The sequence below is a fragment of the Rattus norvegicus genome, chromosome 7 (genome assembly GCF_021556685.1).
Source record: "Rattus norvegicus strain SHRSP/BbbUtx chromosome 7, alternate assembly SHRSP_T2T, whole genome shotgun sequence".
Lineage (NCBI taxonomy): Eukaryota > Metazoa > Chordata > Mammalia > Rodentia > Muridae > Rattus > Rattus norvegicus.
In genome coordinates this window covers 131358629-131372462 of record NC_141540.1, presented here as the reverse complement: position 1 = coordinate 131372462, position 13834 = coordinate 131358629, and the positions used below count along the sequence as shown (strand labels likewise).

At 42.0% G+C, this 13834-nt stretch overlaps 1 protein-coding gene across 4 annotated transcripts in view; it reads left to right on the top strand.

Moving 5' to 3' along the window:
- Positions 1-13834, top strand: part of Cpne8 (copine 8) — a 174024-nt gene that overhangs the window by 23790 nt on the left and 136400 nt on the right. For 2 of the 4 annotated variants that reach the window (XM_087558324.1, NM_001108750.1), the window contains 2 exon segments: positions 6594-6634; positions 7261-7307. The exons of the other annotated variants lie outside the window; for them this stretch is intronic. Coding sequence is in view for 1 of the 2 variants with exons in the window: in NM_001108750.1 (NP_001102220.1) it covers positions 6594-6634; positions 7261-7307 (88 nt within the window). In the remaining variant the exon portion in view is untranslated. 4 annotated transcript variants of the gene reach the window in all.

Below are 13834 nucleotides of genomic sequence, written 5' to 3'. Positions count from 1 at the left end.
CTGCTGGCTCTCCAGACAGCTCGTATTCTGAGACGTGTAGGCACAATTATTCTGGGCTACTTTATTTGGGTTCTTATATCTACCACCCTTCTCACCTGCAATCCCCTTTAACCCCCCAATCCTAGGTAGGAGAGAAACAAGATTAGAGGGAAAGGGGACATAGACCTCTATATGCTATTTCCTGACAAATAGGGACATAGTTCCTCGGGGCAAGTCCAATCTTCCTCACTGGGGTATCCAGCAGTCCAACAAACCAGTGATAATAAATGGAGCAGCAGCAGCAGGATAAGCCAGCAGCAGAGCAGGTAGAAGCAGCAACTGCTACTTTCTTCTTCAGAGTGCTCTCCCCCACCTCTCTCTCTCTCTCTCTCTCTCTCTCTCTCTCTCTCTCTCTCTCTCTCTCTCTCTCCCCCCCCCCACCCCTCTGGCATTTATTCCCTCTCCAAGAGTCTTTAGAATGAAACTATCTGCAGCTGGCAAAGATCATGCCCCTCCCAGAACAAGCACGAGGCTAATAGTCTGCTGGGGCGGACAATCTGAAGCAGCCCCACATCCCACACCAGGAAATTAAAACAAAAATATGTTTGTGTGACGTAACAGGGTTTGAAGAGACAGCCAAAATTCTCACTACGGATGTACTTATGTGTACTGTTTCATGTCTACATACCTATCTTTTCTATGGTACATTTCTCAAGCTAGCTGGGATAGAGCTGAGAGCTAGTTGGATTTTTAACTAACAGCTGAATTAGTGTGACCGTTTTCGTTGCTCTATGTTATACTGCTAACTTTACATTGCTAACTTTACGGGGCACCGGATATGGCTGGTTAGTGGTTCTACACATTTGTCTTCTTGGTGCTGCTCAAGACACGTCTAGTACACGTCTGTTATGTTTGTTGCGTAATTGCTGTGCGCAACTAGGGGCCAATGCTTGTAAAATGCGTGCAGAATTACGAGAAAGTTTAAAGGAAGTGGCTACTTTTCATTGAGAAGAAGATGACCTCAGCTGTTGTTTCTAGAGGCAAGGAACTCAGGATGGCCGTGGATAGAGAGACGTAGCAGGCAAGGAGACTGCTGTTCCCATTGCCGTTCACACTGCTAGGCTAAGAACTCTGGAAGCCTTGTTATCGTCATGGAATGGTTTCGCGCATAAAGTCAGCAGGCGGGTTGACAATCTTAGACGCCTGATTACCGTCTTCCGGGAGAATAGCTTCTGCCTCTTCTTCAGGGCTTTTCTACTCACGAGGACTGGAGAGTAAAAGATCCCCACCATGAAGACCACCCGACATTAAAGAGATGTTGATGACTTCCTGATTATCTACTGTCCCGTTTTTGATATGTAAAACACACCTCCTCTGTGAACTCAGACTGTCCTCATGCAGGCTGTAATATATTGGCTGGCCCTGACGTTCAGTGTACCATTCAGTCATCTTTCAAGGGCGGAGAGCAGTATTTTAATTGAAACTTGAAGAAAGAGAACGTTAGAGTAATGTGGGCACTCTCTTGTACAATTTACACTTGGCATTTCTTCAGGCGCTCGTGCACACACACGCACATAACCGTACCTATATAAATATAAAACATCACACCGTTCTTCAGATAATGTAAGTGTATGCATGGATATTACGTGACTCTATAATGTAAATTTGCAATGCTTGGCATGAAACCCAGAGCTGTCCATGTGCTAGAAAAGGGCTCTACTACTTAGCTGTACCACATTCCTCTGGGCAGTATGTCTAGTGTACTCTATTCTCTAGATGATTCCTCAAGAATTCACCCTCTTCCTCAATTTGGCTGTAACTAAATCTCCAAAAGACAGAAGATTGAGTGGTTTTAGCTTAATGCTGAAGTTCAACATCATACAACTATTGGCATGAGTTTTTGTTATTCTAGTTCAAGCTAATGACAACCCTTGGGAGAGAGCAGCTTTACCATGTCAAATCTAGATGGTGTGTGAGCCTGTGTGTGTGTGTGTGTGTGTGTGTGTGTGTGTGTGTGTGTGTGCATGTGTGAATCTGTGTGTGTATATACATGTATGCATATGTGTGAGCATGTGTGTGTGTGTGTGGGTGCATATATGTATGTGTACATGCATGTGTGTATGTGTTTGTATCATGTGTGTGTGTGCATGCATGTATGTGGCATGTGTATGTGTGCATATGTGGTGAATATATGTGCATGTGTGTACATGTGTATGTGTTTTCATGTGTGCATGTGTGTGTTTGTGTGTGCACGTGGTGTATGTGTGTATATGCGTGTGTATGTGTGAGCGTGCGCATGTGTTTAAAGTGCCTTGCACAGGAAACAAAGATGCTTCTTTGTGACAAATGTAATCTTCTTTGGCCTCTTGATCTATTTCTCTCATTCTGTAAGCAAGGCCTTTCAAGTTGCCCTTCTGATGAGAACTTGTTTTGTTTTACTCTATTTGGCTCAAGTTGCGCATTCCTGACACTTCTGGGAAAATAAGTTGTTTGTTCTGGAATTCTCCAGACAGTGTTTTAGTCTATAAAGAACAGGGGACTACAGTCAGGAGAATTTGGCACCATGAGGTCATTTCTTACTGGAATTGTGTGTCTTGTTTATTAACTTACTTTTTCTGGGCCTCGGCTGAGTTTCCTTATTTATAAAATGACTTTTAAAAATTGTTCCTTTGATTTTTGAGATTATAATATAATTAAATCATTTTCCTCATTTTCTTTCCTCCCTCTAAACTTTCTCTTTATCCCTCCATGGCCTCTTTCCTCATTAGTTGTTGTTCCATGCATATTTATATATTATATATGATATATTTTACACACATATGTATGCATATATATACACATACCTATATACACACATACATATATATATTTCTAAATATGATCTGCTTAGTCTGTGTCATGTTACTTGTATGTACGTTTTCAGGGCTGACCATTTAGAATCGAAGAGACAATTGACGTGCTTTCCCATGGGGAAGATTAGTCTCACTCTCACCATCCTTAGTGTCCGCAGTTCTTTGTGCAGGGTTGATGCTGCCTGCGCTTTCCCCTTTCCAATTTGATGTGTCTGTTGTTGCCTTCCTCGTTCAGCTCATGCGTCAGTACAGATGCTGGTGAGACTTTAAGTGAACAGCCTCTGATATTGCAGTCTCTCAGGACACTCTCTGATTCTGCTGGCTCTTATGGTCCTGCAGCCTCTCTTCATCAACGTTCCTAAGCCTTGGTCGCAAGAGTTGTGTTGTAGAGGTAGCTTCCGAGACTAGCTAGTCTCCAGAGCTCGGCTTAGAATTGGCTATGCTTCTCTGTAATGGTCTCTGTTTGCTGCAATGAAACTTTTGGTTGAGGAACGGGGACTCCATCCTTACCTGTGAATTGAAGGATGTATATTTAGATGTAGTTGCAGATTATATTGGTTTAGGAAACCGGTGTTTGTAGGTTCTTCTCCAAGCTCCATGACTTCGCTAACTCTAGGTAGTTGGCTATGTTTCCAGTACCAGGCAGGATCTCCCTCTTGTTGAATGGGTCTTAAATCTAGTTAGAAAGCCGTTGGTGACCACCAAGGTGTGTGGGCCACCACTGGGTCCAGAGGTTTATTGTGCTATTCACTGTCATGGTTCAGAGGTGTCATAGTCGAATAGGATAGGATTGTTGCTTCCCTTGCTTGGAAGTTTGCATGGTGCCTTCTGGTTCCCATTGACTCTTCAGGGAAGAGGCATTTAAGTCAGTTCCAGCTCAGTGGCTTCTGAGCCCTGTTTCTGAAGTTCATGGTGTCTTCAAAAATAGGAACTTATCCTTCTACCTTGGGTGGGAGCGTGTAGCCAGGGTATAGCCAAGAAGGGCAGTAGCAATAGCCTGTAATCTTTGGGAATCCCTGACACCACAACTCAAAAGAGGGCTTCTAACGGTTGATATTGGGGTTTTTGATCGCCTTTGGTTCTAAAAGAAAGCAATCTCTCTCTTTTTTTTTCCTCTCTTTTTCTTTTTTCTTTTTTTCAGAGCTGGGGACCGAACCCAGGGCCTTGCGCTTGCCAGCCAAGCGCTCTACCACTGAGCTAAATCCCCAACCCCGAGAAAGCAATCTCAACTCAGATGAGAATTTTCATTTAAACTATACACGTCTACTTGTGTATTACAGGTTTTCCTTTTAGGTAGATATTGAATGATTCCCTATGACTACAGACATCCTTACTGCTGCTTTGTCTTTCTCTCTTCTCCTTTTGTATTTATGCCCACTTGCCCTTGTTAACTAGAGATCTTGTTTTCCATTTACCTCCCTAAACCCCTTGTACCCTGTACTCCCTCTCCTAGTGCACTCCCACTGCCCACCCTAGCAATGGTTCCACTGTACATTCTTGGTTTCTACAGTTACTGAAGGGTATGGACTCACATTTGAAGACTGGGAGTGAGGAACCTTAGTTTAAAAAGAAGTGCAACTCAGTGTGCCTGGGTCTGGTTACCTCACTCAATTTGACTTCTAGTCCCACATTTTAACACGAGTGGAGTTTCTTTTTAACAAAGTATATATAAAGTCAAATATTTTGTGCGAATTCTGAGTGGGCTTAAGGTAGAGGTGCTGTTTGATCACTGTTGGTCATTGGCTTTCTATCCATAATCTGAAAATCTGACTTTTATGAATTTTCAAAATGTGCAAGCACAATAGCAACTGAAAGTCAGAAATTCTCTGTATCCTAGTCACGTGGTCACAGGAGAGAACACTGAAGTTCTGGGGTTTTAGGCTTCCTGGGGATAAAAATCTATCTATCTATCTATCTATCTATCTATCTATCTATCTATCTACCTACCTACAAACTTTTAAAAAGATTTATTTATTATATATAAGTACACCGTAGCTGTCTTCAGACACACCAAAAGAGGGCATCAGATCTCATTACAGATGGTTGTGAGCTACCATGTAGTTGCTGGGACTTGAACTCAGGACCTCTGGAAGAACAGTCAGTGCTCTTAACCGCTGATCCATCTCTCCAGGACATTTTTATATTTTTAATTAAAGATCGTAGCTAGTCCTAAATGAGCAAGGCACTAGAATTACATTATAGTCTCTGAAATCTGAATGTGGCGCACTCTGAGTATCAGCACATTGCTTCAGCCTCTCTTGTTTCCGTGAACTTTGAACAGAGTAACTTAATTAACATTGTTTTAGAATTTTCATGGGCAGAAGTTGGAGCCACCGGAAGGGCCAGGGAATTATTACTAAGTGGAAAACTACTTGCAGATGGAATATTAGTACCTCCTCAAGTGGAAATGTTTTTGAATTACTGTTTGCCGACCGCTGCTGGAGTCTGGGTGTCTGCATAGGGGACAGGAAGGGTTGTTTTCATTCGATTTCTGTGAAGCATGGGCCTTTTGAAATCTCACTTAATTCCAAATAGAAATGTGTCTTCTTTTTCCTGGGACTACTTCAAGAGGTGGCTTCAGGTTGCCACCTGGAATGTTGATTGGCTGTCTTTAGTTTTTAGTGACAGTGACAACGGAAGGGGTAGCTTTTGAGATGTGACTTTTCTAATACTTGCCTACCTTATTAATCATAAAGTACTGAACTTAACTCTTGTATTTTGTTGTTCGTGTGTGCGTGTGTGTGTGTGCGCGCGCGTGTATGTTGTGTGTGTTGTGTGTGTGTGCGTGCGCGCATGTTGTTTTTGTGTGTAAACCAGAGACCAACACTAACATTTTCCTCCATTTTTCTTCACCTTACTTTTTGAGACAGGGTCTTTCACAGAATCACAAGCTTGCCAATTTTGCAAAATTGCCTGGCTGTTGAGCTTCAAGCACCTACCTATCTTTGTTCCCCTGGTTGGGTGTATAGGCACATGCTGCACTACCTGGCTTTTGACATGTGTGATGGGGCCCTGACCTCAGGTCTTCAGGTTTGTGTAGTAAGCACTTACTGACTGAGCCATCTCCTGGCACCGAAACTTAATTTTCTAATGATAATCCAGGATTATACGATATATAATGCAGTAAATATGATTGCATTGTTGCTGTTGAAGATAACAGAATAGCCCGATGCCCATTTTCGGATTTCACATTATTCCGTGATAGATGTGAAAATACAGGCACAAATCTAAGTCAGTAGTTGTGTTAGCTTTGCCCAGTCTTTTCTATCCTCCTACTAGAAAGACTGCTTAAACAAGATCTATGTGCTTATCAGTAATAAATCACTGGATTAGAAAGTCGTTTACCACAACCCTTTAGAGCTGACAAAAATTCCTGTCCATAGAAGGAGCTTTTTACTGCGTGCTGTTACATGTGTCCATGTGGCCCCAAGTTCTGATTTGCTGTGTTTGTCTTAGTAACTGACTCTCACTTTGGGAAGTTGGTTCAAGCACCTGCAGGGTCTCAACCATGAGTTCAAAGGAAACCTGAAGTAGCGACATCGGTACAGACATTGTGGTTTCACAGGGTGGGGAGTCAGATCATTGCTCAACTGTAATGCAGGTCAAGGAAATGAGTCCACGGATGACCAACTGAATAAGCAAAGGGGTAGGAAGTTCACATCTAGTTCCATGTATGTGCTGGCCTATGTATATTTTCTGAAGTTATATACATCTAAGTGTTTGGTTTGGGGCTTAACTAGCGTTCTCTGTTTTATTTCACAGAAATCTTCTTGATAGAGATACATTTTCTAAGTCTGATCCAAGTAAGTGAAGTGTTCTGTGTATTTACTTAAATCTTGCAAACGTCATGTCAAATTTACTACTTCCGGTTTTTTTTTTTGTTTTTTTTTTTTTTTGTTTTTTTTTTTAACTGAGGAAAGACATTGTGATTTGTGGTAAAACTTCTTTGCACCTCATTTGACAAGTGATAAGATTCTCTTCAACCCATAATCATTGTGTAAAGTCTTTAATCTTACTTCTTAGACTTTATCTATTAATTGAACACCTTTCCTGTTTACAAACAGGGCCGACGATTCACTGATGTAAGTGCAGAGTACCTTTGCCTCAGGTTGTCAATTCCGAGGTTGCCCTGAGCAATTTAAGTATTTTAAAAGCAGTCTACACATGTACTAAAATACCAATATTTAAAATTATGAGGTATGGTTTTAAAATGTATACATCTATAGTGGGATATAAAGGCATTATCTACCAATGGTACTATTCTCTGTATGCTATAAAATGGTCATATTAAACTCTGGTGATTTTAAGCTCTGGAATTAAGCTCGCTTGTTCTTTTTTTCTTAAGTGCATTCTTTAGAAGTTGAAATAGAAGTCATGTACATTCCTACTAAATGCTTACATATGTGTGTGTCTTTGTCATCTTTTGTAGTTTGTGTCTTATATACACAAGCAGTTGGAAACAAAGAATGGAGAGAGGTAAGAGAAACCATGTTTTCAAAAGTCACTGTGCAGAAGATCCAGCATGGGTTATAGTGCAGAGATGTTTCCCTGGTTGTTTTAAGTTATTTTGAGTGTTCCTCAACCCAAAGATTGGATTTGTTCATGTTTGGTTTTACTAGATTGCACTCGTGAGCTTCTCATGTAGTCTTCCAGCCCCGAGACTTATCCAGTTGACTTGACTCCTTCTGTGCCTTATGTCTGAGGAATTAATCTCACTTTTAGAAGCCAATGGTTGAGTTTTTATAAAATGTCAGACCAAAGGATCTTAAGTGGAGGTACTTATTGGCAAATATCACCTGCCTTTTATGTATTGACATTTTGTTACAAAGTGACTTGTTTGGGAATAAAACAGAGACTCACTTTCCTCGCGCAGATATGCATTGTTAAACGAACAAAAGCAAAGCAGATGAAGAATCCAATTATCGTATTTTCCAGAGAATGCACGCATTTGAAGGAGAGGGCAGCAGCCGAGAGTGGGGCCTCTCACTTCCCCAGGCTCTGCTGCTTGTCTCAGAAAGGCAACAGATCCTTTCAATGGGGTCACAGTGTGTGGCTAGCCTTCCCTGGTGCTGTTCTTGTCCTTGCTGGTGTAGAATGCTTCTCATTAATCACTTTATTAAGTGCCTCGATGGTGAGGTAGACGGTTAAGAGATGACCAATGTATCCTATGCTGGACTGGGCTAAAAACAACCCTGTAACCATTGGTAAGGAGGGACAGCCCAATGTGATGTTGAGTGGCGGTTTCGCTCATGTGTGTTTCAGTGAGTTTTTCATTACTATAGCACATACCCAACACAGCTTGGGTTGTTTTATAAAGTAAAATAGCTTTCCTGGGGTTTAGTTTTAGAAGTCTAGTCTATGCTTGGTTAGTTCTCCTCCCTTGGTTGAGGAAACACATTGTGGGAGATGGTGTTCCTCCAATGCCAGGAAGCTAATGAGAGAAGGGAGGGCCTGGGGCTAGTGCCCATCAAAAGTGACATCCCCGGGGACTTCAGAATCTCTCCCCAGGCTTCACATCCTCTCATAGTAACACTTCTGAAATCGACTCTTTGGGCTTTGGGTAATAACAAACTTGGAGTATTCAGCCGCCATCCTTCCAAATTTCATGGCTGTCTCAGAATGCACATTCACTCCACCCTTAAGAGTCATGAAACCTCAAGTATTTCAGTGTTGCTTGAAAGACTGTGACAGTGGTGATCTGAAGGGTGAGCCCTAGAAAGACAAGAGTCACACACATACCAGAAACAGTCCCGTAACAGACATAGAGAGAACTCAGGCCACAGAAAGGAGTTAGATCAAAGCAAGAATGAAACTCAGCAGGGAATAGTTCTCATGTGTGGCCTTCTAGCACACTGTCACCAGATGCGGACTTGAAGGGCTGCTGTAACCCTTACTCTATGGTCTTCTTGATTGTGGCCCGTATGACCAGCCCCTTCAGCTGGCTCTGCTTGTTGCCCACAGCGTTCCCAAGGAGGCATTTGTGCTTGCATTCTCCTTTCTGGGAATCAGAGTGGGTCGGCCAGGTATTCCTTTGAATCTGCATGGGAACAGTCGTGACTCCCTTTCTATCTAGTCTTATAGTCTGCCTACCTATAAAAGCCAGAATTGTAGTAGGCACTGAAGTTTACTTACGGCTTAAGCTACCTCATCCCAGCTAGGGACAATGAGCTTGTCATGGATGGCTAAACTTGGGGAAATGATTCTTGCGTAGGTCCTGGGTGCATAGAACACCCAACAGCCTCTCCTCTGACCTAAGTGTTCAAACCAAACTGGCAGTTCTTCCCTCTGGAGCTTCGATTAGTGGAAGCTGAGGTGCTCACAGTGTGTCCATCCTCTTGTGGATGCCTGGAATGTGGCTCCTTTTTGTCTCTGCAGTTCTGACTTAACTGAACTGTACATGCCCCTCTGTCTAGCCTCATTGTAGCATTCCCCAGCCTTGCTGCCTTCTTTTCTTTGATCCCGATTCTTTCCTTAAATCTGACTAAAAGCAGCCAATGATGCTCATGCTGAGAACCGAGTCCTTTGTTGTCTTGACATTTTCTTTGTCAGACAAACAAATCCATTATCTCCAAGTTCAAAGGACCAAAAAGTCTCACAACACGGCAAAAAAGGCCTCAAATTGGTTGGCAGGGTATAAGAAGCAAGGCCTTTGGTCTGTTTCCTCGTGGAGTTCTGGTTTTTGTTTGAAATCCCATGGCAGACTGTTACCAGTAGTCCATGTTCCTTGCTGCGTTCAGCAACGCTTACAGAATTTCAGGCTTTATTCCACCTGACTCTTCTGTTTCCTGTAAATTCTACAGGACTGCATCATGTTGGCATACAACAGCCACCAAGACCACTCAGCTTCCTGGTGCCGATGTTTTGTATCAGCCGGTGTTCTGTTACCGTGACAAGTACACATCTGAGAAATGTAGCAGTGCAAGTTTAGTTTGACAGTTGCAAAGATCTGAGTCCATGACTTCCTTGGCTGAAGCGGTATCTAAGAAATGCATAGTGATTCAGAGGGGTTCGCCTCAGTTCTAGGAATCAAGAGAAGGTTAGGAGAAGGCGACAGTCTGCAGTGCCTTCAACAGCATCCTTCCAGTGCCTTCATGGTGGGGAGTGGGAATGGCCACATAGGTTCGTATGGGTCTTTCATATTTACCTCAAAACCAATCCTATCTAAATGTCAAGTCATTGCCATTTCCCCATGCTTGCATTATAGTTTCTATAAATATATAGATAATTGCTTTTTTTCGATTGTTCCGACTTCTTTTCATATCCTCATTACCTAATCAGTCATCGAGAGTCATCATTCTCTTTCACAAACAGAGCAACAACGTACTGCTTTGCTACCTTTTCTATTCACATCCTCTCTCTCTCTCTCTCTCTCTCTCTCTCTCTCTCTCTCTCTGTGTGTGTGTGTGTGTGTGTGTGTGTGTGTGTGTGTGTGTGTGTGTGTGTATAGGAATATGTGCCTGTGTATGAGGAAGCCATCAAGTATATTTCCTTGTAGATCTGACTGAGTCAGAATTCGCTAACTTGCCTAAGCTTGTTGGCCAGTGAGCCCCTGGGGCCTTACGTCTTTGCTCCCTAGTTCTGGGGTTACAGGCCCATGGCCTTGGTTTGCTTTTCTCCTGTGCTTCCTTTTCTTTTAAAATTTATTAATTATCTTTATTTCATGTTTGTTGGTGTTTTGCCTGTTATATCTGTATGAGGGTGTAGGATCCCCAGAACTAGAGTTACAGATAGTTATGAGCTGCCACATGAACACTGGGATTTGAACTCAGGACCTTTGGAAGAGCAGCCAGTGCTCTTAACCCCTGAGCCATCTATCCAGCCCTTTCTGAGGACTTGTACTAGGATCCTTTTCCTTACAAATCGAGTTCTTTTACCCAGTGAGCCATCTCCCCCATCATGGGTCAGCTCTTATTTTCCCTGTTGGAATGTTCTTTCAAGTCTGCCCCCTCCCTCTTGTTTGTTCTTTTATTTGGTTTTGAATTTGATTTTCTTAAATACCTTTGCAATCCCCTGACTCTCAGTTCCTCTTTTTCTTATCCTGCTTATGCAGTAGACAACTCTTGACAGACCATAAATGCCACACAGGGCTGAAGAGTAGTATGCTTCAATAACTAATAAAGGAACCGTGGTAAATACAGAACCAGGCACTTAGCCAGTGCAACTGCAGAATGATGACAGTCAGAAAATTTATTACATCAGGGGAATCTGAGAAACAATGGAGTAAAATGTTCAGAGCTGCACTGCAGTGTTCTTGTTGTCTGTTAATAAACTGAACTTCAAGTTTTGTTTGGTTAAAATCAGTCTTAGGTTTTTCTTTTTATCATCACACAATTAGTGAAGTGATTTTTTAAAAATATAGTTTGCAGGCTCTTTTACCACAAGAATGGATAACAACTGTTTTAAGCCAGTCTCATTTATCGAGTAATTTAGTTTTTACAACAAACTTAAGAATGGGCTATTGTAATCACTGGTCTAGGGAGCAGAAGGACAAATGGATAAGCACCTTGACCAGTGATACTCGGTTACAAAGTATTTAGAATGGTGCTTTGAACCATGGCTGTCTGAAACTGTTGCTATTAGACTACTCTGGTGAATACAGTTAATATCCAATTCAAGCTATTACCTTCTGATTTTATAAAGGTAAAGACATTTCATGTCATTGGGGGTATGGTGTAATTAATTTTGAAGCTTAAATCTAAAGAAACAAAAATAACAAAACCCAAAGTCATACACACACACACACACACACACACACACACACACACACACACATATATATATATATATATATATATATATATATATATATATATATGAAGCTGAGGCTTACTGTTTAGGTAGCATATTACTAAGATAAAATGCTGAGGCACAATAGAACATTCTGCTGCTCTCTTGTTTGTCACTGAGAGAACTGAAAATGGTGGTTACAGGAAACCACATTCAAAGGGCAATGTGATAAGCAAGCAGGACCCGGCGCTATCCTGGATGGGAAGAAGCCGTGGGTGAAGACTGAGAGGCAGTGGACGTCTTAGCTTGCTTGTTTTTCTATAAAAGAACACCGATGTTTGGATAGATTATGAGAAAAGTATTTATTTCTTCCCACTTTGGAAGCTGTGAAATTTAGTACAGATGTCGAGGGGACCATGTCTTCGAAGCTTTATCTCATCATTCAGTGGTAGAAAGAAGACTGGGCCAGGATGGGGCTGGGATGAGCTCACAAAAGCGTCCTTATCTCAGTAACCCGCTTTCTCTTCTCAGGAGGCTGCTCCCCTGCAAGAGCCATTAGGTCCTTAGGAGAACAGCACACAGCATTACGTCTTCAAAGCCCTCTAGTCAGCCCTGCTGTAGGGGATGAGGGGATAAGGTATCCAACAGGTAAACTCCACAAAAGAGCTGACAGTATTAACAAGTGAGAGAGAGAGAGAGAGAGAGAGAGAGAGAGAGAGAGAGAGAGAGAGAGAGAGGGGCATTAGCATAAGAGGAAATGCAGATGCAGGAGACAAGCATAACTTAGCCCTTAGCAACTAAAGAACTGAACAACAAAACACACCCCATTTGATACTTAATCCCCATGACGATTCTTAAGGAGGGCAGATTCCTCAGCTCAAGGAAGGTAAGTGTATCCTCACATTTCCCAGGGTAACGAAGCGCCTGGTTTCTTGCTGACTACGCATGCATGTGTAACAGGAGAAAAGATGATTTCAGCTCCTACTGTTGTTCGAGCAATGAAATATTAGTTGCTAGCAGCAATAGCTGGCATATAAGTACCGTACACTTAAGGATACACCGGGATGATAAGAGGGAAGACAACTTTTCTTCAAACAAAACAAAACAAAACAAAACAAAACAAAACAAAACAAAACAAAACACTGCCCAGCAGCAGGTAATAACGTTCAACACTGTAAAATTCTGTTCCTGGTACTTGCCGAGCATATGATAGGAGAGCATATGAAGGGGTTTACTTGGCTTCAGATTCAATCTGTAAATGTGGTGTTACACAGCTGCTAACAGCCGACGCAAGGGGAAGCTACACTCAGGCATGCGCAGTGCTTATGAAGAAAAAGGATGCATTTACATCGAACTGCATAGAATTGCCATTTTTATAAGTAAAAAGCGATTGTCGTTAGGCAATTTGTGGTGATTGGGCCTAATACTATTGCTCTTTAGTCCCCTGGGAGCAAATTCCAAAATGTTCCTTTTTGCTGTCCATGCTTTAGTACCCAGAGGGGCAGGTATGTGTGTGAGGCCTCTGTCCTGATGTTAGAGCTAGCCCCTGTTACTCTGAAAACTGTGTGGAAGCTAGATAGTCACAATGACTGTCCTCAGATTCTTAAAATATTTTTATCCAGAAGTGGGTATAAAGCAGTAGAGTGGGGCACTCTAAGGAAGACCTTTACAACATTAGAGTTTGTCACATGAGACTGAGTTCCTAGCAACAGTGCAGAGTCACCGTGGATGTCTATGGCGGGAAACCTCCAATGAGGGCTGTGCTGGCTCAGCAGGAAAAGCTTGTTTTCGGCACTAATATTCTTGTGCGTTTGTGGATTCACATTGTTAGGGGCTTCAAAACAAAACTTCTAGTAACTGTATCAATTCTTCCGAGAACATTAAGTGCTGAACATTGTTTTATCAGGGTGAGAAGTATTTATCTAGCTATTTCAGATCAGACTTAGAAAATATGGGCACTTTTAATAACTTCACAAAAGCTTAATCACTTATTAATCTCGCCAGCGTGTAGTGAGCACTAACGGTGTAGCTGGTGTGGCAGTTACAGTATGAAAATGGAGTATGTGTGCCTGAGGAAGTGTATGGGATACTTAGTTTTCTCAGCAACTTTAATTTGTTTCTATAACCAAATTTACTGACTTAGATACCAACTTTACTCCACTAGAGTTGTTCGTCTGTCTAAATTAAGGGTGATTTATCAAAAGCATTAGCTTACTATGAGTTCATGTTCTGAGATGCATAGCATTTAGATTGCAGAGATGACCTGGCAAAATGAT